Consider the following 26383-nt stretch of genomic DNA (forward strand, 5'->3'; position numbering starts at 1 on the left):
GAAGAGATGATCATCACCAAACTGAGAAAGATGCACTGGAGTTATAAATATAGATGCCACACACCACACTGTGCGCCAGCCTTGTCAAACAAGTAGGCCTCTCATTGGCTGACCCTAGCACTCACTGTATCATCCTCTGGCAGCAGGCATCAGCAGCTTAGGAAGAAGGGTCCTAACCTATTTGGGCAATACTATAGTGTGAGGTCCCACCACTGTTAAATGTAAGCACAGCTGGCAAACCACAGAGGACATTTAATGCCAAATGATAAAAGAAAGCTGGCCTTCAAGACCACTTCAGGCTTGGCTTAGCCTCAAACAAAGGATGTCAGTGGTGTGGCAGCTGACAGACTCAATTTTTAAAAGATCTCATTAGGGAGAACCTCTCCAAGAAGAGATTATTTCTTTGGGGGTAAGTTGCTATGTGATTTGAATATTGCATTCTGCCAACTAATTCCAGTATATGGGAAACTATTTTTAAATGTGAATGCAGCTAACTTAAAAGATAGGAACATAGTCTACGGTTTCTTTTTAAATAGAGATAATTATATTTTTAGGAAGTACAACAAATGTACAAACAAATGTTTAAAGCTGTCATTCTCACTTCTTTTTCCCTTAAACATCCAGATACTCTAATAATGTACAATTTTTAATCTTTGGTTCAAATAATTAACTTTGCATTGTGTGGCACAATGTCTGGCCCATAGCATTATTTGCTACTCCTCAATAATTGTTGAGTATATGAATGAATGGTAATATGCTCTTCAGAATGATTTTTTTTTAAAGCTGCCATTTATGATGACGTTACTCCATAATTACAACATCAAGGCTGGCAATGTAATGACACTCTTTTAAGTACATTTACTCTTTAGAATTAACACTGACAGTCAATACACTGCCAAAGGAAGTCCTCGTGACAGAAGATTTTTAGGTGTTTTTTTTTCTTTTGGTGTTTGAAGGGTGCAGTCTTAAGGAGATGATCCAGGTATGTAAGAAGAGAAATGTGGACAGTTTCTCATGGGGACATGTAGAAGGAAACTGATGTATGGCCTACACAATTCCCTAATTAGGAAACCCCTGATTAAGTTTCATATTAGAAAAAAAAGCCAGTTGATTAATGAAACACACAAACTAGGACTTGAAATTTTCCTGTATGAACTCTCCTCCAGAGAGCTCAATTTCCCTGACCCAAATCTTACAAAGTCAAATGCTAAGTCATTGTCGGCACATTCATTCAAACATGTTCTTACACCTTCTGTGTGTTTTAGATAACGTGCCAAGTTGTAGGCACAAAGAAAGAGAAACAAGCCAAAAACCTGTCCAGTAAAGGGAGACTAGATAAATCTTTCTAAAAAGTAATCTCAAGAGTACTTGGTTACAAAGTGAGTGAAGGCGAGCTAAAGTCACCAACGAATTTCCAACAGAGTAGAAGTCATTACAAGCTCCTGATTTTAGCAGGCTGATAAAGTAGTCAGGTGTGCCACATAAAAATCTAGTGATATTTCTTCTGGACATTCTGAGAGAGTCACAAGAAACATGGGGGAAATGTTGAAGGTCTTATTAAAAAAACTTTCTATCATTTCTTCAGGAAATCATTTTGGGTGTCAGACACCCTGCTAAATTCAGTTTGGGGTGGATTAACATGCCATAGATCAGTATGTTCAGTGATCTCATATCACCATCATCCAGAGGAAAACCATCACTTTGTAAGGGGCAACCTTCTTAAGGGGCTGTCAAATTGCTTAAAAACCAATATGATTTTTGTGCCCGCAGAAGACAAGACAAAATACAATACAATAACCAATTCTTTACAGCAGTGCTGTCCAATAAAACTTTCTGTGATTCAGAAGAGAAAATCATGGACTTGGAGAATAGACTTGTGGCCGCCTGGGGGGAGAGGGAGGGAGTGGTAGGGATCGGGAGCTTGGGGTTACCTGACAAAACTTGGAATGGATTTACAAGGAGATCCTGTTGAGTAGCATTGAGAACTATGTCTAGATACTTATACTGCAACAGAACAAAGGGTGGGGAAAAAAAATGTATACATGTAACTTGGTCCCCATTCTGTACAGTGGAAAAAAAATTATAAAAAAATTAAAAAAGAAAAGAAACAAAAAAACCCACAAACTTTCTGTGATGATAGAAATATTCTGTATCTGCATGAGTACAGTAGCTTCTAGCCATATGTGGCTATTGAGCACTTGAAATGTTGAGAGTGAGACTGAGAAACTGAATTTTTACACATTTTATTTTATTTTATTTGGCTGAACTGTGGCACACGGAAGTTCTGGAGCCAGGGACTGAACCACGCCACAGCAGTGACAAGACCAGATCCTTAACTCACTGGGCCACCAGGGAACTCCTCTGAATTTTTATTTATGTTTTAATGAATTTAAATTTAAATAGCCAGATGTGGCTAGTGGCTACTATACTGGATAGTGGAGCTCTAAAATCTAATAATCCAGTTATATAAAAAAAATAAAGTTTGCTTTACTTATGTTCATGACAAGAAAAAAGGCAGCTGAATTAACCCTGGAGAGGGATCTCAAAGGTTTAAAAAAAAAAAGATGTTTCACATAAATCAGTAGTTTTTAGTGGGAATGGCTGAATCATGACAGCTCTTGTTATACTACAGTGGGGAAAGGAGACTATCCCTAGGGTCCGATGGGAGACTGAAGTAAGGTAATCAAGGCCTATTCCAACTGAGAATAGACTTGTGGAGAATAGACCACAAGGGCCACGTCTGCGTCAATATGGAAGTTCCCAGGCTGGTGTCAAATCGGAGCTACAGCTGCCAGCCTACATCACAACTACACCAGCTCAGGATCTGAGCCATGTCTGTGACTTACACCACAGCTCACAGCAATACCAGATCCTTAACCCACTGAGCGAGGCCAGAAATTGAACCCGCATCCTCATGGATCCTAGTCAGGTTCGTTAACTGCTAAGCCAAGAAGGGAAGTTCTGTTTTTTTTTTTTTTTTTTTTTAATTACTGTTTTGCTATAACCTTGGGGGACTGGATCTGTCACTGTAAGTTGCTATTATTTGTCATCTCTCCTCTGGTCCCTGTTGGCCACCCTGAGGTCCTGCCTCCTCTGTCATGTTTCATTCCCTCAGTCATCAGTATGCAGGTAGCCCATAACTTTTTGGACTCACATTTTGTTGTTCTGCTTATTCGACGTTTCTAATAAACACTGAAAATTATTTTTACTTTATTCTTTATTTTCTGGCTAGCACATCAAACATATTGAAAGAAAAAAGCAAGAGTATATTTTGAAGGACAAATAAAGGAATTTCACAATCATTAAGTACTTCTGTGTACCAAGTATTTCTTTTGTCACCCAGCCCTACAAAGCAGATGCTACTATTCCCTCACTTCAGATGAGGAAACTGAAGATCTGGGATGGTAAATAACCAACCCACCATCATGCAAGTGGGCACCGATACAGAGGCATATGAAACCGACCCATCTGATGCCTCAAACCTATGTTTTTTTTCTCCTATGTAACAATGCTTCCTAAAGTCCACTTTACGATTTTTAGAAATAAATTCAGAAATGATGGCACTTTTTCTTTCCTTAGTTTCTTCCATTAGTCCATCCATCCTCTGACTCATTTTTAAAAAAGAAGAAAAAGAAGAAGCAAAGAAAATGGAAAAGAAAGAATATATGTTTGTGGAATGGGTCTACAATTTTTTTTTTTTTTTTTTTTTTAAGGGCTGCACTCACAGCATATGGAAGTTCCCAGGCTAGGAGTTGAATTGGAGCTGTAGCTGCTGGCCTTTGCCACAGCCACAGCAATGCAGGATCTAAACTGCCTCTGTAACCTACACCACAGTTCATGGCAACGCCAGAGCCTTAACCCACTGAGCAAGGCCAAGAATCAAACCTGCATGCTCATAGATACTAGTTGCATTCATAATCCACTGAGCCACAGTGGGAACTCCAGTTCTAGAATATTTAGAATGTAAAGCTATTACATTAAGAGATTTTATTTCCTTTTGGTCTTAAAACACACAGATTTTTTTTAAAGCTACTAGGCATTAGATCATAAAGAAATCACCCCAAGGGACAGTTTAAAAGTTCATGCAGATGATTTATTGAAAATATTTAAAAAGGTAAATTCCAGATGCCACCTAAAACACTTGTTCTATTAGGAAAAATAACAATAACAACAAAACAAAAAATTAAAACAAAAAAACCCCTATCAATTTGTAGAACTGATGGAGTCAATCCTATCTATTACTCACTTATTCTTTTATTCACACTGAAAAACCTTTCAAAAGAGCAACTAACCATGTATTATATCCTAGAGTCAAGTTCAGCCACTTAGTAAGCACTTAAGGAAAACTAGGTAGCATTTTATGAGTATTACATACTTTAAAAAGTAAAGCAACAGATAGAATAAAAGCTATTTTTCTGATGGGGCATCTATAACTTAGAATTTTGTACTCTAAGTAATCATAACCTTTTTAAAAAAATAGCCTCAAATTTTGTGTCTCAAAGTAGATGACCTAGTTTTTTAATTAACTATTTTTTGGCTGCCCCTGTGGCATGCAGAAGTCCCCCTACCAGGGATTGAATTTGCACCACAGCAGTGACTTGAGCCACAGCAGTGACAATGTCAGATCCTTAACCTGCTAGGCACCAGGAAACTCCTCAAAGTAAATGACAAAAAAAAAAAAAAAAAGGGACGCAGTTGCAGTCCTTCAGTATTTTGTAAGAGTTTAGTTGTTATAATCATCATAGTCTAATAATACAGACCAACTGGCTAATGGATATTATTTTTTTAGCCAGGTTCACAGTATGTGGAAGTTCCCAGGCCAGGGATCTAACCCTTGCCTCACCAATGATCTGAGCCACAGCAGTGACAACACCAGATCCTAAACCCACTGAACCACTAGGGAACTCCAGCTAATGGATATTTTTAAAGAAAACAATACCATAACACACAATCAGTAAAAATTTGTATATATTTCACTGAGACTTCATGAAAGAAATTTTGGTGCAATAAGAACATCTGAAATATAATTCCTGATATATTATGCTGAGGACATATAGTAAATAAAAAATAAAAATTTTTCATCTCATAATATATCTCATAAAATGTAAAAGAATGGGAAAAGTTCGACAAGCTGCTTGACTGTGAAATCTATTTCAATTGGAAAATGGCATCCAAGACAGCTACTGGGTTACTGCAAGAGTGTAATCTCCCCCATCCACAAATCAAATAAGCCTTCTAGAACTTAGAACGGAAGTCTGCTCCTTATGGAATGTATTTTCAACTGCTTATGGGTTGTTAGGACTGAGTTTTTCAAAAGGACAGAGCATTTCTCCTACAGCTTTACTTAACCTTTTGGTTCTCTTAAAGATGTCTTTATTTCCAAGTATACTAGCTGCTCTTAGAATGCTACTCATCTCTCTCCTGACTTCACAGGAAAATAGCACAAGAAATTCTTGTCCACTACTGTATAGCACAGGGAACTTTACTCAAAATTTTTTTTTTTGTCTTTTTTGCCATTGCTTGGGCTGCTCCCTCGGCATATGGAGATTCCCAGGCTAGGGGTCTAATCGGAGCTGTAGCTGCCAGCCTACGCCAGAGCCACAGCAACTCGGGATCTGAGCCGCGTCTGCAATCTACACCACAGCTCACGGCAACGCCGGATCATTAACCCACTGAGCAAGGGCAGGGACCGAACCCGCAACCTCATGGTTCCTAGTCGGATTCGTTAACCACCGTACCATGACGGGAACTCCTACTCAAATATTTTGTAATAACCTATAAGGGAAAATATTCTGAAAAAGTATATTATTTATATGTATATTATATATTATAATTATATATTATAATTACATATTGTAATTTATAAATTGTATAATAATATATATATATTACATATTTATATACATTAAAAAGTAACTAACTCAACACTGTAGATCAACTATACTTCAAATTTTTTTTTTTTTTGTATTTTCTAGGGCCGCACTCACGGCATATGGAGGTTCCCAGGCTAGATCCTCAACCCACTGAGCGAGGCCGGGGATTGAACCTGCAACCTCATGGTTCCTAGTCAGATTCGTTAACCACTGAGCCATGACAGGAACTCCTCAACTGTACTTCAATTTAAAAAAAGAAAGCAGGAGTTCCCGTCGTGGTGCAGTGGTTAACGAATCCGACTAGGAACCATGAGGTTGCGGGTTCGGTCCCTGCCCTTGCTCGGTGGGTTAACGATCCGGCGTTGCCGTGAGCTGTGGTGTAGGTCGCAGACACGGCTCGGATCCCGCGTTGCTGTGGCTCTGGTGTAGGCTGGCAGCTACAGCTCCGATTAGACCCCTAGCCTGGGAACCGCCATATGCCGCGGGAGCGGCCCAAGAAATGGCAAAAAGACAAAAAAAAAAAAAAAAGAAATCTTTGTCCAGCCCCAAGCTTTGCTTTTCAGAAGTAAGGAAACTAACATTCAAGGGAGAGAGATAGATCAGAAGTCACTGGGTACTCAAGGAAGAAGAGTGAAGATGATTTCAAAGCTGAAGAATCTTTGCACTGACAGGTACATTAGAAATAATTTAGTTCAACCCTCTTTGCAGTGCAGGGTTCTCTTTCACAGCATTTCTGAGATCATTCATCCCTCAGGCTCTGCCTAACCACCTCCAGCAATTAATGGGATCTTAACCTCCTCAAGTCCAGTAGCTCCAAGCCAGAAATCTAGATTATATTACAGATTCTTCACATCATTCATATCTAATTAACCACTAAAGTATTTTACCTCCCAAATCTCTCTTAAATCTTTCCAATGTTCCCCTTCCCACTCTCCTCGTTGAGGCCTTTCTTTTTTATCCCTGTATGTGGTCCTGCAATAGTATCCAACTACCAGATTTCCTGCTACCAAATAATTCACCTCTAATCCATCCTTGCATGGAAGCCTGCAGTGGACATTCTAAAACACAAATCTAATCATGTCATTTCTCTGCTTAAATCCTTTTGATGGTTCACTACCACAAATAGCAAAAGAAAAAAAAATCTAAGGTTTCAGCCTGGAATGCAAGATCTTGTCTAAACTCTCCAGTGCACACTCTGGCAACACCGTTTGGCTGTGGTATCCACATGCACCAAGCTGTTTCGGATCTCCACGCTTTTTGTTCATGCTGTTGCCTCTGGTTGGAATACCTCCTTTCCCTCTGTCAGCCAGCTAAATGAGTTCAGGAATTATCTCCAGGAAGGCATCTTTTGACACCCTCCCGTATGTAATATAGAAACTGTTCCCAGTGTATTTTCTATCACTACACTTATCACATTACACTGAACTCATTAACACATTCATCTCTTTTCTTCCGGGTGAGTCTCTCAAGGCAGTGACCGTGTCAGATTCTTAGCACACAGCACAGGACCCACAACAAATGTTTAATACTTGCCTAGTATGTATTATATATAGGACTTTTTCTGATGTGAGTTAAAATTTATAACTTCAATTGTCCAATTTTTACACCATGGAACAAGAAAAACCATCTCTTCAGGGAAATACAGAATTTGGCTAGTACATAAAAAGGTAAAGTTTAAATACTACTTATGTGACATTTGCACTTACCTAAGTTGCTATATGTTGCACTACAGGGATTCAGGTCCATAGGATCTGAAATGTCTTCTTTTTCCTCTTCCCTTTCCAGTTCAGGTAGGGGCAATGCTGTTGTGACTGATGTGCAGCCCCCACCATCTTGCTTCACAACAGCAGTTCTTGGATCCCGAGGAGAAAAATCCTCCGTCACTTCGTGGGTCACATGACTGAAACAAATCAGACCACCGTCACACTGGCATTCAAAGGTCTTTGCTGAAATTTAGATTTATGGAAGTCACATACTTGCCATAAATGTAAATAGCTGGCCATATAGTCACAGCAATGGGTCATAAGCTCCAACATACTTGTCTGACTATATGGCAGTCTTTCATGCAGGCTGATACCCATCATGATTCTACCTATCTTGATTCGTACATAGTGAGAACTCAGTTTAGTACAAGAGGTAGAGTAGCTTCAGAGGGAAGCCTGAGAATAACAGGTGCGAAGTGGAACTTTTTTTAAGTAGGAGGTGGCAATTCTGGTGGTAGAGGGAGCTGAGTGCCTAAGACAAATATACTCAAGTATTTAAGAAAGTATTTAGCATATTTACTGTATTTACCATACTATAGTACAGTCAACTCTCAGTATCCGCAGGGTACTGGTTCTAGGACCCTCACAGGATACCAAACTCCACTGATGCTCAATTCCCTTATATAAAATGGCTGTAGTATTTGCATATAACTTATGCACATTCTCCCATACACTTTAAGTCATCTCTAGATTACTTATAACACTCAATGCAAATGAAATGCTATGTAAATAGTTATAAACACAACATGAATGTTATGTAAATAGTTGCTGGTGTACGCAAATTCAATTTTGCTTTTTGGAACTTTCTGGATTTTTTCCCCCTAATATTTGCTTTTCTTTCTTTCTTTCTTTCTTTTTCTTTTTGCTTTTTTAGAGCCACACTTGTGGCATATGGAAATTCCCAGGGTCAGGGTCCAATCAGAGCTGCAGCTGTGGGCCTACACCACAGCCACAGCAACCTGGGATCTGAGCCACGTCTATAATCTACACCAAAGCTCATGGCAATGCTGGATCCTTCACCCACCAAGTGAGGCCAGGGATTGAACCCGTGTCCTCATGGATACCAGTGAGATTCATTACAGCTGAGCCACGATGGAAACGCCCCCCCTAATATTTTCAATCTGTGACTGGCTGAATCCATGGATATGGAACTCACAAATAAGACTGTACTATAATACTATAATAAATATGAAATACTTTATGGTATTTATTTAGTATATAGTATTTACTACACACTAAAGTTATTTACAAAATTATTTCATAAAGGGTCAGGAATAAAGTTGAGATTTAAGTAAGGAAGTCAAGCAATTATTTTAGGTAAACTGGGGCCTTGTTGCCATGACACTGAAGTATCAACCTTTGCCTGTATGCATGCAGCAGGCAAGGCAAATGGAAAAGAAAGTCCTGTACTCTACTTAACCTCATCTATTAAAATGAGTCTGAAGTATCCCATTGGCCCTATAGCAAAGGATGGTCATTCATAATGCTTCGTGTTTCCCTATCTTGTTTCTCCTCTGCCTGCTCATTAGCTTACAGCTATCTCCTCCATTCTTTCCCATACCCCAGCCTTCCTGAACTGTCAATTCTGTTGCTATAAAGTACAAGGAGATAGAATGGTTATTAAATATTGGTGGAGAAACCTGGCCTAGTTAGAAAATCTCATTGGGTTGAACGATTAAATAAATTCAAAATCAGGAAATAAACTATTAAAAATGGTTTAATGGTTTTAATGGCTTTTGGGTCTACTAAAACTATTCCTAGACTGCCACATTCACCAGCTCTTTTTCTTTTTCTTTCTTTCTTTCTTTCTTTCTTTCTTTCTTTCTTTCTTTCTTTCTTTCTTTCTTTCTTGGGCAAATAGAAAGGAGAGGAAATATATACTATTACATGTCATTTCTGGATTTTCAAATGGTAGTAAATCACGGTGACATTTACAAGTTTCTTTAAAAGAGGTACTTTGATCATGTGTCATCAGGACATGTATCACCTGTGGACTTGAGGGAGTGGATCTGAAAGAGGAGTACTTTCTTATCAATCTTTCCTTATGGAAATTATGTATGTGCCTGAACAGAAAAATAAGCCTTGAAGTCTGCTGGATATACAACCTCAAAAATATTCTTTCAAAGCTGGCAGAGCCAGCAGTATCTCCATACTGGGAGTAAGCAATGAGCTGGAGCTACCATTATGGGACCTTGTGCTGGGGATAGGGTGAGTGGGAAGGAATCACTCCACTAGCAGAGAACCGGGAGGTTTATATAAAGGAGACCTCACACAGTAAAGTATGCTGCCTCATCTTGATGGGCTGCCTTAGGTTATTAACCCCAAACAAAGCTAGTTTCTCATAATATGGAGTGTCATAAAATCAAGGAGGCTCTACTTCCATGCATTAGCAGAGCAAGCAAAGTGACACTTCGGTGACACTCTCAGATGCCACTTAGTGTCAAGACTGTAGATCACTGAGTAGTTATCAACATGCTTCAGGAGAAGGAAAATGATCTTTGTTGGGCAAGTTATTATAAGCCATTTTTTATTTCAAAGCAATAAATATAAAGTGAATAAAAAATATCAGCCCCCTTTGACAGGAAAAATAGTAAATCTCTAGACACTTTCTTCTTCTTCTTTCTTTTTTTTAACAGCTGCACCTGTGGCATATGGACATTCCTAGGCCAGGGACTGAATTCAAGCCACAGCTGTGGAAACACCTGATCCTTAACCCACTGTGCTGGGCCAGGGATTGAACCTGTGCCTCTGCAGCGACCTGAGCTGCTGCAGTCAGATTTTTAACGCATTGCACCACAGCGGGAACTCCCAGACAGTTTCTTTTTATTCTAGAGTCAATTTGAGAGGTTTCTAAAAAGGTGTTTTAAGGTTCCTATCTCTGCCGCCTTGCTCTTGCCTTTTCTCTTTCTTCCCCTGGTCTGATCATTATTACTGAAAGGAAGCTCTCTTTTCCATTTGTCAAAAAGGATTGGTGAAGACTGGTTCAGAAACCATGACTCTGCCCTTGCTTGGCTGTTTTCCTCCCAGGGAATGGTCTATTTACATTGAGCCTATTGTGGAAACTACAAGAAAGAGCTGCTATTAACCCGTGAGGAATTCCCTGGGCCTGTTCCCAAATACATGAAACACAGCTCTGTACTCTAAGCAGTTCTCAAAATAAAATTTGGATGCTAAGAAGCAAGAAATATTAAAGACTCACCCACTGTACTCACTCATACAATTCCCCATTAAAGGTAATTCTACAGGGCCTTCTTCAGTCTGTTAATCATGCTCTGAAGCTCTGATGAACCATAGCTCCCACTGAGTTCTGGAGGACTACAAGTTGGGCAAGATATAAGAGGCTCAAATTCTGCACCTTAATATAACCTGCTGCACCTTGACCTTTACCTTAGGGGTTTGGTCTGGGAAATGTGCCAAATTACCTTTGGGGAACTAAGCAAAGTGAAAGCCAGTTTTGTTAACTCTTTGAGGACCAAGGGAGCACAGTGTATATTCTACATAAAGGTCGGTTTTCATAAACACATTGTAAATAAGTGCACTGGCATATGAAATCACCAATTAGAACTGACAACTATAAAGAACTACGCAAAGGGAGTTGATGAAATTTAAATCACCTGGATTTGCAAATGGATGCTAAGACGTTTAATCTGCCTTTACAGTGATGGCAGTGTCTAAAAGGAAGAATTTTTAAAAATGCGTCAATGATATGTCAAGTCTTGATGCTTGAGGGAAAAACAGCTCTTTGTATGATTAAAATGGTAAAAGAGAGAGAAGGGGAAAGGGAGAGGTTTTGAGAGTTCAAGCTTAGATGTGGTAACGTGCTGTGACTAAAAAATGAAAAAGAACCTAGAATAGCATCAGAGAAGGTGACTCAGTCACTCTGTATAAACAGACAAATTGTCCAGGAGGAAAGTAAAATCTTACACACTTAGGTATATTAATTTTATAAGGGAATATAATTTTTGACCATTGATTTTTTTGTTTCATATTTAGACATAAAATCAGAAAACCCTCGCAAACAGTAAAATGACACTTTCCAAATACCAGCTTATCTAACAAAGTGGCTCGCTACTGACATTTCATTGGGAAAGGTTTAACATAATGGAGAAAACACCAAAATAGGAATCAGAGAACCCAGGTTCTGTTTCCCTATTACTTTGATCTTTTGTGCAAACTAGATGACATCAGGAGAGAGACAGTGGAGAAAATATCCCCCATTTCATCCATGAGATAGATGGTGCAAAAATTCTTTAAAGTGAAATTACAAGAAATCTAGTAGGATTTTTAATTCATTATATCTTGGCACATATTGAAGTAGCAAATCATGATGAGGGTGACTAGTTGATATTCATTACTATAAAACAGAATTGTTAACTGATAAATGGTCCCCAGAGAGAAATTTATAGCATTTTCATTTCTTCTATTTAAATTCATGTTGAAACAATTCCTAGTTCTATAATGCAGTGTAGGATATCTGCAAATAACTATGGCTTTGATATCTAGGTCCTTGAACATCAGGCTGGGTAATACCCTGACTTTGCCTGCTTTTTTCCTGGACTATCAGCATTGTTCTGTTTTCATGATGGAAAACAACACACATTTCTCCGTACCTCAAACTCTTTGACCAACTTTTCATTAATGACCAGGTTTTTAAGGGAGATTTGGTAACGTCTGACCTGACACTTAAAAATCTTATCACAATCTCCACAAAAACACATCGCATTTTCTGAACATGGGGAATGAACTTAAAATGTTCAAAGGAAATGGTAACATTGTTACAGATCTGTCTGTTATACAAATGAATCCCTTGGTAAGGTTATATCTCATCAGTCTGCAATATTCATGCATAATTCAAAGCTGCAGAAGCAATCTCCTGCGGGAAGCTCACTTGGCTTACCCAGGTGGTAGGATTAATCATTACACCATCAAATGGAATAATCTTTTTTTTTTTTTCCTGGCAAATTCGTTCAAGACAGGTTTTTGTAGAAATTCTGTTAATGTCTGAGTATACTTTTTAAAACGGCAAATCAAATGCCACATTAGAACAGATTAAAGGCCTTTGTGTATCCAAGCACTTCCATAATTGTGGTTCAACTTTATCTCCAAATTCAACCACCTTCATTCAGCTTCAGAAGGGATAGTAAATGAAATCAGGCTTCTATAGAGACCATCTGCCTCTTGGGGCAAATGGTATCCTAAGTACCCATTTGCCAGCTCTTTTCAGCAGCTGCATCTGTCTTTGCCCAAGACAGCCAGTAAGCAAATGTGTGATTTTTAAAACCTCCTTTTACCCCTAAAAATCAGATCAACGCCCATCAGAAACAGTGTTTCATGGTTTTATTACTGGTTTCCAAAGCTGCTTATTTCTAGAGTTGCTGGGGATGGTGGACCTTTGCAGAAATGGGATGTGAATCAACATGAGGAGGGATGTTCAAAGTTATCAAATTCCACACAGTTTATCTACTGAAAGGGGGGGAAAACTCCATTTCTTTCCATCTCTTTACCTCTTGGACCCCCCACCAATATGACATTTCTTAATCCTATCTGAGTTTCCAGGTCATCAACTTGATTTTGCTACACTTTCCAATTCCTGGCATTCTCAGGTAGAAGAGCGTTGTGTCCAGTGATCACTATCTTACTGTCTCCAATTTTCCACTAAGCTTTCCGTAGTCTTGAACTGAAAACTTCTTACCCTGAACTGAGATTAACCTTCAACTGAGATCTGATGAGTGCCTGCTAATATGTCCAACACAGTCTGGTCAAACAAAGGTAGCTCTTCCTGGTGTGAAGGAAGTGGCTAGGACTCGGGCTGGGGAAGACTGGCAGCCATGTGCAAGGTCTTGAATAGACTATAATTTCTAGACACTGCACAGTTTCACCTTTTTTTTTCCTCCACAAATGTGAATAGCAAATTAAAAGTGTCTTCAAGACACCACACTGCAGACAGCAAAGTAGATAAAAACGCAGGCCCCTGTAAATCACTGTCACCTTCATAACACTAAGAAAAATTAGTTTTAAAATCCTATGAAATACAAAGTCAGAATGGCAACTGTGCAAATTAACAGAAAAGATAAAAGAGCAATAGAATAAGGCTGCCCCCCTCGACAACAAAGGTGTGGAAGGAGCTTCTCAGCATCACCATTGGGCCTTGGCTCATTTCTAAAGAATCGGGTCAGATACTGATGTTTAATCTCCTGGAAAGGCAAAGTATTAGCAGAAATACCCACAGGCCTCTACAACAGGGCTAAAGCAGGGTGGATTCGGACCAGTCATTTTTGGTTCATGGACTTTTTTCCAGAAGCACTGGAGAAGCAAGTTTCCCAGCTTCTTCTTATCTCCCTCAACTGCCCGTGTGCACTCTGAGTCAGAGATGATATGTACACACTCCCCCAAACACGGCGGGCTCGCTGAGGGAGTGGATGTAGGGAGGGGACGGGAACTAACACTGCTCAGAACCTACTCCTGCTCTCGACGGCACAAGCTGCATACCTTTCTACTTAATTCACAAAACACCCCAAAGGAAACAGGTTATTCTCACTCTACAGCTGGGGAAACTGAAATTGAAAGAAACGGAATGAATTGCCAAAGGATATATGTGTCCTTAGGTGGCGGTTGGGATCTAAATTGATGCTATGCAACACTAACATCTGTGTTCTTCCCATCATACTGGTCCTGTCAGACAAGCTTGGTGCATCGTAAAGATTCAACAATGCTTGATTATGAGGATGAAGAAGTAAAAGTGCTTTGAAAGGAAAACAAGCTATCATTGAAATGTGGGGTATTAATGATGACAGATGTGTTCTTTTAAAGAATTCTAAACAAAGTCATTGTTTACACTGCAAAAGGATTTCTTTAATTGGGAGTTGCTCCAGTATAGAAAGACTGTGTTTACAGATATTTGGCTTCCTAATAGCAATCACCACCACCATTCTATCTGCTGACTGCTGGGTACTGTGTGCTTAAATATATATCTACTAACAATAATACTCTGAGTAAGGATTATTAGTCCCACAATAGCAGGTGATAACAGTAGCCAAAACTTACGTAGTGCTCATTATGCTCCTGTTCTAAGCCACGTTTCTCAAAAGTGGCATGACTAACATCTGGGCCAGATAATTCCTTGTTGTGGAAGGCTGTCCTATGCAGCGTAGGATCACACTAACATCTCCATTCAGTAGGTGCTGGAATCAATCTCGGTTTTTCCCAGCTGTGACAACCAAATAGTCTCAAGACAATGTCAAATACATCCTGGGGGCAGAAGCCCTTCCTCTACCCTCCTTTCTCACACTTAACATGAATTCTTTTAAGTCTTACGAGATTATTCTCTCTGTTTTACAAATGAAGAAATATTATAGCCCAGAGTGGTTGTTATTTGTCTCAGGTAACACAGCTAGTAACTGGTGGAGCTGAGATTCAAACTCAGCAGTTCAGCTCCAGAGTCTGTGCTCTAGACAGATACATTATTCTGCCTCTCAGGTGAGAGATGAGGAAAGTAAGAAGCAGAGCTCAAGGAACTTGTCCCAGGAGACAGAGCTAATGAGTGGTGAGAACAGGATTCAAACACAGGTCTGACAACGAGACACCAACATCAAATGCTATCACTTACATGTGGAATCTTAAAAAAAGGACACAATGAACTTCCTTGCAGAACACATACTGACTCACAAACTTTGAAAAACTTGTGGTTCCCAAATGAGACAGCTTGGGGGTGGGGGATGCACTGAGGGTTTGGGATGAAAATGCTGTAAAAATTGGTTGTGATGATTGTTGTACACCTATAAATGTAATAAAATTCATTAAGTAATTAAAAAAAAAAAAAAAAACCCAGGTATGAGTGCCTTCAAAACCTGTGTCCTAATATATTATGCCAAGTGTTATCAGGCTTTAACACGCCCAAGAGTTACTTTGTTAAAGATGCAGATTTTTGGCCCCCATCTCCAGGGACTGATTTTACAGTTCTGGGCTATGGCCTAGGAATCTGCACTGATATAAACACCCCAGCTGATTCTGATGTAGTTGATCCTAGGGCCACGCTTTGGAAACTATTTTTCACTGCTTCTCTCCCTGAAGAGACAACAGGAAATTAAGTATAAAAGGAGTGAAGTGTAAGAAGTGAGTAGGAAAATTTTAAGTAAAGGAGTATCATTGCTTGGAAGTGATATAGCTGAACAGGGGAGATAAAATAATTTAAGTGGTCACAGATGAGAGATTCATAATGGGCTATTAACAAAAAGAGAGAGGGCTTTGGGATCAATCCTTACCTTCTGAGGTTTATTCTTAGAATACAATTATACATACTTGCAAAATCAGGAAATGAGGATTTGGCCTAGTATGACGTTTATGATTTTTATTAGGTGGCCTGGCTAGGTGAAGACCACTCTGAAAATAGGAAATGGCATCTGTGACGCCATCAATAAGTAGAATCTTCCAACAGGCAGCACACTCTCAGTCCTTTCTGTCTATCATCAGAGGACAGAGGTGAACACAAAAGGCAGGCCTCTATGACTGAAAAAGTTGCTCCAAGAGAGACCATAGCACTTGCACCTTACACCCATCCCACTAGGGGACTCTTCTTAAAATCTCTCTTTTGGATTGGGTCACTTTGCTGTACAGCAGAACTTGACAGAACAATGTAAATCAACTATAGTTTAAAAAAATTAAAAATAAAAATAAAATCTCTCTTTTGTTCTGCTGCTCCTCTATAGACATCATCTATAGATCCTGGATGGTCAGGTTAGGTCCAGACAACCTGCAGGACTTTGAGGCCCTTCACCAAGAGCTTGCACTATAGGTTTTCATCTTCATTCCAATCTTTCTGAGACACAATCCTTTAGCTCCAGACAATGTATCTACATCATAACTCCCTGCCCCTTGGTCACAACATATCCCACATCTGTGCTATACCCACTTTCCCTCCCTAGAGGTGCCTCCCTTCGTCTTTCTACCCATTCCGAACTCAGTGAGTCACTACAGACTATTCAAGTCTCACATCACCTGTGATGTCTTACTGTCCATAGGGACTCTTCCTTCTCTAAACATTCGTGGCAGATGTTATGGATTGAATGTTTGTGTCCCCTCCAAATTCATACATGGAAACCCTAACTCCAGTGTGGTTATAGTTGGAGATGGGACCTCTAAGGAGATAATTATATTAAATAAGGTCAGAAGGAGGGGCTCTGTCAGAGGGGATTTGTGTCCTTTTAAGAGAGGCACCAGAGGAGTTCCCGTTGTGGTGCAGTGGTTAACAGATCCGACTAGGAACCACGAGGTTGCGGGTTCGGTCCCTGGCCTTGCTCAGTGGGTTAAGGATCTGGTGTTGCCGTGAGCTGTGGTGTAGGCTGCAGACGCGGCTCAGATCCTGCATTGCTGTGGCTCTGGCATAGGCCAGCAGCTACAGCTCCAATTTGACCCCTAGCCTGGGAACCTCCATATGCCATGGGAGCGGCCCTACAAATGGCAAAATAGACAAAAAAAAAAAAAAAAAAGACAAGCACCAGAGAGCTTGGTCTTTCTCTGCACACACTGTGGAGGAAAGTGAGGGTGTCAAGAATAGGAAGATGGCCATCAAGTTAGGAAGAGAGTCCTCACCAGAAACCAAATCAGCTGGAGCCTTAATCTTGAACTTCTGGCCTCCAGAACAGTGAGAAAATAATTTTCTGTCACTTAAGCCACCCAGTCTGTGGTATTTTGTTATGGTGCCTGAGCTAAGGCTGCAAGGAATGAGGGTCACAGAAAGTTCTCCGTAAATGGGTGCTAAATAAATCAAATCAGGTGGGATCTGGGCAGGAAGGCACTAGAGACTATCACCAGGATCTGTGCCTACACTTCTCGCAAAATTTCTGCCTGTGCTATAATGGGGAACAGGGTTGGGACAGGTGCAATGTGGAGCATCCACAGTGGGTGTGGGAAGTCCCTCCCCACTAGGAGGACAGAGGAACAGGACATCTCCCCTCATGCAGAGTGGCGCTTCATCCATGTGCCAGCAGCACAGAAAGGCCAGTGGCTGATTCTTGAGGCTATTTCATTCCATGATAACTAGGCGCTGGTGTGGGCAGCTGGTCAGTGTGCACTGCTATCATCACTTTGCTCTTTTCAGGCAAGCCTTTCTCCCTGCTATTAGCAAATCACCATTATGGAGGCACCATATGAGGATAAACTGCTTGTTCTGGAATTAAACCTTTAAATATCACCTGATGACTCTAATCAATAATCTACTGCAGTTACGTCAAATAATCACTGACTGTAAATGTGGCCTAGAGGTCTGAATAAAAACCTAGAAATTAGAAACTCCAATTTAATTTCTGCTTCGCCACTAATGCCACTCTGTCCATGTCTCCCATTATTCATCTATAAAATGGGTGTAGTGACATTTACAGGAGTATGTATTAACTAGGAAATTCACATAAAGTGCTTTGAAGAGAATGAATGTGTCAATGCTGAGTACCTTACAACTGCTTGACAGGTCAGTGAATCAGACACATCACCGTGGCCCTTAGTGGTCACAGACATGCCTTCTTGCACTCAGGTGGACTTTATAAAAGACACGGTGGACACCAAGAGACACAATAATCACCAAAAGAGTGTGACAAAAATTACTCAGGAGCCAAACATCTCTAAAGTCAGAGTCTGGCTCTGTCATCTACTTGTGGAATGGCCCTGGGACTGTCAATGAGCCTCTCTATTACTCAATTTCCTATAAAATAGGAAGGATGCACTGTCAGAGGTGTTGGGACAACTGAGACAATGGGAGTAGAATTGTAAGAATTATATAATAAGATACTAGAATTTAGCTTCAGATTTATTAGGTGAAAAAGGAAACAAAAGAAAATGAAACATAAGTAGGGTAATTCTCAGTTTGACTCTTCACTTTGGAATACATTCATCATGAGATTCTAAGCAAGTCAGTAAACCTCTCTGGATTTTTTAACCACTTCCCCAAAGGGAAAGGAACATAAAGCTGTCTGAAGACTACTCCATGACCATTCTGTGTCATTCTGTGATTCTGATAAAGTGAGATATTTATCAGGTTTTCTAAAACAGGATTACTTAAAAGTTTAACAGTAAGGACTTCATGAACTCATCTAAACTTTAGGACAATATGTCAGCAAATGTAGATGTGATCTTTATAAATGCTGATAGTTCAGAAGTTTCTTTAGAGCAAAGAACATATGATCAGAAGAACAAGCAGCTACTTTCAGCTTCTGTCTCCAATTTTTTTTCTTTATGAGAAATATGATCTTCAAGGTCAGTTTGGTCTTAAGCATGAAAAGATGACTTTGCTAGGTTCTCTTAGCAAAGAGGAGAGACAATGCAAATTAAGATATAACTGGAGCAATCTGAAACTAGTATAACATATATATCAGTTATATTTCAATTAAAAAAGTGTTCTTAAAATTTTTTAAAAAAAGATTGTACATACCAAAAAAACCCAAAAAACAAAAAAACACCAATATATAACTGGAGCATAAGTATTAAGAATTTCAAGCTTCAAGTTGAACTTTCCAAAGAGAAGGACATCACATTTTACCATAATCTGAGAAGTACTTGGACTTTCTTCTTCCTTACTATATATGCACATACACAAGTATATAGAGAGACTCAGACTCTGGTTACTTTAGTGAGCAGTAAACCTGTCAAGTGTTTGGCCAGAATGGCTATAGGTCACTAGCATGCCTGATGACCACAGACAAGTCAGATATTATAGCTTAGTCCAGGAGTCAGGAAACTTTTCAGTGAAGGGTCAGATAGTAAGTATTTTAGGCTCTTAAAGGCTATGTGATGTCTGTTGCAACTACTCAACTACTCAACCATTATAGTGCACAAACAGCTGTAGACTACATGTAAAAAAAAAATGACTATGGCTACTTTCCAATAAAACTTCATTTACAGAAACAGGTGAAAGGTTGAATTTGGCCTACATGTCATAGTTTGCCAATTCCTGGTCTATATCCCGGAACCTTCGAGTGGATGAAAGGGGCTCTTATGATTGACTTCCGGATTACTTAGGACTATAGCTGAGTCCTAAGGACTCTAAGAAGATCAAAAAGGTCTTGGATGGGTATAAGTGGGCTTATACAGATGACCAGAATTCATTCCTAAGGTGTGCCAAACCTAATATGACTGTCCAAAACAGAGGTTGGCTTGGACAGGATCTCAGCAGTGTGAGGCGTATCTGGATTCCTGAAATGTTTCTGCAAGTCCTAGAGAAACTGGACTTCCATGGTATCCAGGGGTCTTGGCTAATTAGGAACATGATGTTCAAGACTGGTGGAGCTAGAAAGGTGAGCCAAAGGTCAAGAGGCCATTCTGGGGACAAATGATATCCATCCCTAACTTTGGCTGGGAGTGTTACAGTTATTTTGGGCGAGTTGCAGTTATTTTCTTTGTCATTGACAAAGTTTTTCTAATTGACTAGAAAAAAATTTTTGAAGTAAATTTTCAAGGACATGTATGTGTTTGGCAATAGATATTGGTTACCAATTATGAAATAAATACGATTTCAGTCAATAATCAAGAATTTACCACCACATTTTATGGAAAGACTACTGAAAGGGCATACTTTGGGATTCCTCCAAATTGAATCCAGACAGGAAGAATGAAGTGAATAGGTTTTTTTTTTTTTTTTTTTTTTAAGCGATAAACATGTGAATAAGTCTAAAATTAAAAAGGACGATGAGATGGGGAGTGACTGAGGGTAGGAGTTTTTTAAGATTGGGAGGTTAGTGAAAATTTTCTGAGGGAATGACATTTAAATTGAGAGCTGAATGACAGAGCCAGCCATACAAAGATCTGGAGGAAGTATAACAAACAGAGGGAACAACTGATAAAAAGGGATTAGGTTTGGCATGTTTAAAGAATGAACGAAAACTCCTACTGTGGGAAGTTCATGAGAAAGGAGGTGAGTAGGAGGCAAGTTAAACAAGCAGTTAGAAGTCAGATTATGTAGGGACTTCTTTCACTGTGTTTAAACAATGGGGTCTGAATTTAAATAATAGTATTTGGCTGTTCCAAAGAGAATAGATTAGAAGGCCCAAGAATTAGACAGGGAGATCAATTAGGAAAATGCTTTAGTAAACCAGGTGAGAGAAGATGGTGGCTTGGACCAGGTGGATAGAAGCAGAGATGGAGAGAAGTAAATAGATTTGGGATATGTTTTGCAGTTTGAGTCAGTAAGACTTGCTGATATTTTGGATGTAGGGGATAGTGAGGAATAAGGGGACAAGAAGAACCAAAAATGACTCCTAGGTTCCTAGTCTGAGCAACTAGATAGACTGTGGGGCCATTTACCAAGGGAAGACTTGGGATGGAGTTGATTTGTAGGGAAAAATCAAGAGTTCTGTTTTTTGACATGTTTCATCTGAAATGTCCATTTGATGGATATTAAGTGGATAGCTGTACGTAAATCGTGAGGGAGAGAGACCAGGAATGGAGATATAAATTTGGGAGGCATCAGAATATACATAATATTTAAAATCTTCATACCACATGATGGTTAGCCAGGAGTTAGACATTAAAGTTGAAAGAACTCCTTTTGGTATGTGGTTATGATGGAAAAAAAGAAAAAAGAAAAAAACCCCTTATCTTTTAGAGATACATACTGAAATGTTTACAAATGAAGTGATACCTAGTATTTGCTTCAAAATAATGGAGAGAGTGGGATGAACTATAGATGAAACAAGACTGGCCATCACTTGATAATTGCTAAAGTGTGGTTTGGGGTAAGTGGTGTTCAATTTGAGAAATATATCTACTTTTGTATATGTTTAGAATTTTCTATCATAAAAACTTTAAAATACAACAAAAATAAATAAAAGGACCTATTTTAAGACGGTCTCTATTAAAAGTAGCAGAAGAAGAGATGGAAAGCAGTAAATAGTTTGGGGATTAAAAGGTGGTCCTTGGTAAGGATTTCATGGTCAACATTATAAACAAGGCATTCAGAAAGAAAGCAAGGCAATATAACCAGAGGTACATGAGCAAGAGGATACGTAAGATTAATCACAGAGACAGAGGTCACACATATAGGGCCTTCTTTAGTCTGGGGATACGACAAGACATATTTTAAAAAGAGCACTTGGCTGTTCTAAGAATAGAATGCAAAGGGAAAACATTAAGTAGAGATTATCTTAAGTTCGGATGCCCTAAGCATAATTTGTAAAGTGGTCAACTGCTATTGCTAGATACTGTGCTAGGTGCTTAACAGATATCGATTAGTCCCATATCATCTCAGTAAGGTAGGTATTATCATTACTATTGTACAGATTGAGAAACTTCAGTGCAGTGAGGTTAAGTCAAAAGTCACACAACAGTGGTACAATTAGAATTTAAATCTTGTCTGACACCAGTGCTTGCATTTTTCTCATTATGCAATATCACTCCCCATGCTATGGATACCAAAGAGTTGCAGAGATGGTAGGTAACTAGTTCTTCTAAAAATGATAATGGAGATATTCCCACCTGGTCACAGACCAGGCTAATTGCTAAATTAGTTTCTCTTGATCTAGACTAGCTGGATAGAAATGATGCCTGTGGATATACTCCTGAACCAAAGTTTGACTGGTATCCCTGTCACCAATATTTCCACCTTCCAGTTAATTTTTAATACTGTTGCCAGAAGAGATTTTATTAAAAAAAAAAATCACACTACTTTTCCCCATAAAAACTGTTTCCACTACAAAATCTGTAACATAGGCCAAACATACCACCGTAGCACGAAAGGCCCATCACACTCTGTCTCAGCGTTTCTCAAACTTTGTGTTTTCAAGATTCCTTACATTCTTAAAATTATTGAGAACTGTAAGGGCTCTTGTTTAGGTAGATTTTATTTATTGATATTTCTTATATTAGAAATTAAAAATGAGAAATTTTTAAATTCATTTAATAATAGTAAATCCTTTAAATATGAACCTAATTTTTTTTCAAATCTCTTTAATATCTGGCTTAATAAAAGACAGCTGAATTCTCATACATGCCTCTGCATTCAATATGCTGTGATATGTTGCTTTGGTTAAAGTACATGAAAAAAATCTAGTTTCATTCAGATTTGTAGGTGGGAAAGGGAGTACTAACAGTCTTTTAGACAATCATGGATATTATTCTTTTGGCACTATACCGGAGCTTGGTAAGTGGTAGTTTCTTAAAAGTTACTTACAGTATGGAATCTGAAACTACATCAATGAACTTTTTTGCTCAGTTACACCTTAAAATCCATTCATCTAACTTGCAGTTTCAATAGATCTTTTATTCATGCATAATTTTATAACATCCTGCATTGGGTCATTTGGAAATTACTGGTTCACTGAGTTTTGTGGATCTTCTAAATGTTGACACATTTCACTATATAATTTAAAAAATTCCTTTTTGCCAATGCCACTACCAATCTCCCCAGAAAAAATGTTAAGTATTAGGAAGCCTATGGTAGCAGATACAAGTTTTCAAAAATTCTTATTTTGTTTGAAAGTTTGAATTTTCTCATTGACAACAAATACTGTCAGTTGTTTCCCTTGAGGTAATAGGCTCACTATGTTCATTCTTAAGAAAAGATCTGCCAAACACCCAAATCTGAATAACCACAGCTGGTCTGCCATTTGTTCTTTCAAAGTGGTCCATGAAAAAGCGGTATTCAAGCTTTGTAATTCAAATTCTAAATTTTGCAAGTATTTTTCCTTGAGATAAACATACTTTGGAATGCAGCATAAGTACACTATGTGTATTTCTCATTTTATCACACAGAATTTTTTTTTCCTTTTAGGGCGGTACCCATGGCATATGGAAGTTTCCAGGCTAGGGGTCGAATTGGAGCCACAGCAACACCAGATCCCAGCCGTGTCTTCTGCCTATACCGCAGCTGTGGCAATGCCGGATCCTTAACCCACTGAACAGGTGGAGTCAGGGGTCAAACCCATATCCTCATGGATACTAGTCAGGTTCGTTACCAATGAGCCCCAATAGGAACTCCCAGACGTTTTAAACATATACTCAAGGGTTGAGATTTAATAACAATTTCTACTCATCAAGAGCATTCTTAAGTGAAACTGGTAGTTTTTTTTTTTTTTTTTTAACTACTAGTACAATACGGTGCCATGATTTTAATTTCTGTAGGTGTAAGCACTTTAACACACTACTGTTTTTGCATCATCAGTGCAAATGTCAACACAGTGAGAAAGACAAATGTCTTAGTATTATTATGAAAATGGTGACTTCTGCGTGGTCCTTATTTGACCTGGCATGGATCACAACTGAAGAACCACTGGTCTGAATAGACCAGTTATTCTTTTCCAGTTGCCTGCCCTGCTTCTGTTTGCCGTTATCATCTCTGTGACTTTCCATATGTTGTTCCTTTTGCCTATGGTGTGTTTTTTCCTCAGCTGGCAAAATTCTATTCGTCTTTTAAGATCTGGTTTATATTTCATTTCTGTGAAGCTGATTTTATTTCTTTAAAGCTGATTTAATCACTGTTTTTTTGTGTGTGCTTCTGTGCTACTCCAAACATACATTATTATAGCATTTATCACATTGAGGGCAAAGGGGCTACTAACATTTATAAGCACTCAGTATGTGCCAGACACGCTTTTTACATGTTTTATGTGTTTTATGTGCTAACATGTTTTTACATGTTTTCTCATTATAGCCTCAAATCAATTCCATGTGATAGGTAATGTTTTAGCCACTGTATACTGAAGGATCAGATAGACAGCTGAAGTTAAAATCAAACCCAAGTCCTTTATGTGAGCAGTGTTATACTCTTTCCCCCTATTTATCCCTATGACACATGTATGGCACAGTTAAGATATTCAATTTATATGGCATGGACAGTCAAATAAATGAACTTAGTAACAATCTAATCCTATAACAAAAGGTTCTACAAAATCCCTCATCTATCAGAGCCTAGGGTCAGGCCTGTAATACACTACTTTTCATTCCTTATATACTGTTTAGATATGGAATCTTCATTTACTTATAGAAAAACTTGTATTCCCATTTTTGCAGCAATGTGTTCCCAGCTGATGGGATGGTAATTTAATTATTACATTGCCACCAAGCTGGAAATACAAATGTTGACATTTGACAGAAATGTTTTTCCTCTCAAAGTTGCTTCAAGTAAATATTAATGGTACCCAAGTAGATGAAGCAATTATTGAAAAAGCAAATGGTACATATTTTTCAAAATGAGTATTCATGCTTTAAATTTTCCAAATAGTTTTTTAAAACTATTTAATACTTCCTTTTCTACTTAGTTTGGGACATTATGCAATGTAAAAATTCCAAAGTGCCTATAAGAAAATTTTAATACCTCAAAATTGCTTGCTTAGACTACAGCACATACGTTTAGAATAGTGGTAACATCAGTGCTTCTCAAAGCGTGGTCTTAAGTCTAGTAGCAGCCATGTCACCTAGGGAACTTATTAGAAGGACTCAACTCAGACCTACTTAATCAAAATCTCTGTAGGTGGGGCCCAGCAATCTGTATTTTAATAGCCCTCCAGTTATTGTGATGCATGGTTAAATCTGACAACCAATGCGGCAAATGCACCACATCATTTGGATAAATGAATGTTACCTATAAAGGACTGATAGATTTGGAAGATATGACAGCCCCTATACAAGCAAATCTGTGAAAATATAAGCTGTATAGTAAGGGATCTGCCACACCAAGGGCCTGGGCTACCCTCAAGCCCACATACAGTGGCATGTAGCTGAAGGAGAGGGTCTTATTCCATAGAAGAGAAGCCAAATCATTCCTTGACTCTGCCCTCCAGGATGTGGATAAATATACTGTAGCCATACTTAATGAGGAGTAAAGCTATTTATTGATCATCTGCCATTCCCTTATAGGTGACTCCAACCATGCATTGTTTAAATTGCTTCTTTTCTAAATAAAACAGTAACCTGCAATACATGCATTTTATTACTACTGGAGTATAATATTCTATCATCTACTTTCAACTACCAATGACAAAGCCGTTCTTCCCAGAAATACATTACCACTATTCCACTTGCTTTGTGATTACATGGATATAAGGAAAACAGGAACTTGTTAGCATTCTGGCAACCATTTGGGGATATGCAAAAAGTTTATTTTAGTAAAGAATATATATAAAGCTTCCTAGCATTTTGCTAGAAAAAGTGAAGGGATTAAGTGTTCATTTTTATTCACACTTTTCTAAAGACAAGCTGGTGAGAGAATCTGTCCTATATCAGAGTTTTCTGTCTTTGCTAGGAGGAGGCCAGGCCTGGCAGAGAAAGCTCTCTGTAAATCAAGAGGGAGGAAGACTAAAAATCAGATGAATGGAATACTCAGGGCATAGCTTTGTTTAAGAATAAAAAGGACAGGGGATATAAAGAAATCATTTGTTACAAACAACAGTTCTTTGTTTTTATTGGCAGTTCATTAATTTTGCTTACGATAGAAATGAGAATGAAAAAACTTAAGCATCCTAAACAAATGTTTATGTGAATGTTACATGTGAAAATATACAAATTTTGTTTGATCTTATGTTCCTTAACAATGTAACATTATTGAAAGAATACAAATTTTACAGTGAGATAGATCAGGGTTTGAATTCTGACTCTGACAATTACTAGCCTCCTGAATCTGGCCAGTTAATTTCTCTGATTTTTAGTTTCCTCAAGGGAAATATACAACCAGTTTGTAGGGCTGTTACAAAGATTTGAGATATATACAGGGTAGATGATCAATGAACCTTATAGAGGGTAGGTTACTCAAGGTAAAAGAAAACTAATGCT

General features: G+C 38.7%; 1 protein-coding gene across 3 annotated transcripts in view; it reads right to left on the reverse strand.

Moving 5' to 3' along the window:
• PEAK1 (pseudopodium enriched atypical kinase 1) overlaps positions 1 to 26383 on the reverse strand; it is a 143596-nt gene that overhangs the window by 32308 nt on the left and 84905 nt on the right. For all 3 annotated transcript variants that reach the window (XM_047795328.1, XM_047795327.1, XM_047795329.1), the window contains one exon: positions 7580 to 7773. In XM_047795328.1, coding sequence (XP_047651284.1) covers positions 7580 to 7773 — 194 coding nt within the window. The remainder of the gene's footprint in view (positions 1 to 7579; positions 7774 to 26383) is intronic.

This window comes from Phacochoerus africanus, chromosome 9 (genome assembly GCF_016906955.1).
Source record: "Phacochoerus africanus isolate WHEZ1 chromosome 9, ROS_Pafr_v1, whole genome shotgun sequence".
Lineage (NCBI taxonomy): Eukaryota > Metazoa > Chordata > Mammalia > Artiodactyla > Suidae > Phacochoerus > Phacochoerus africanus.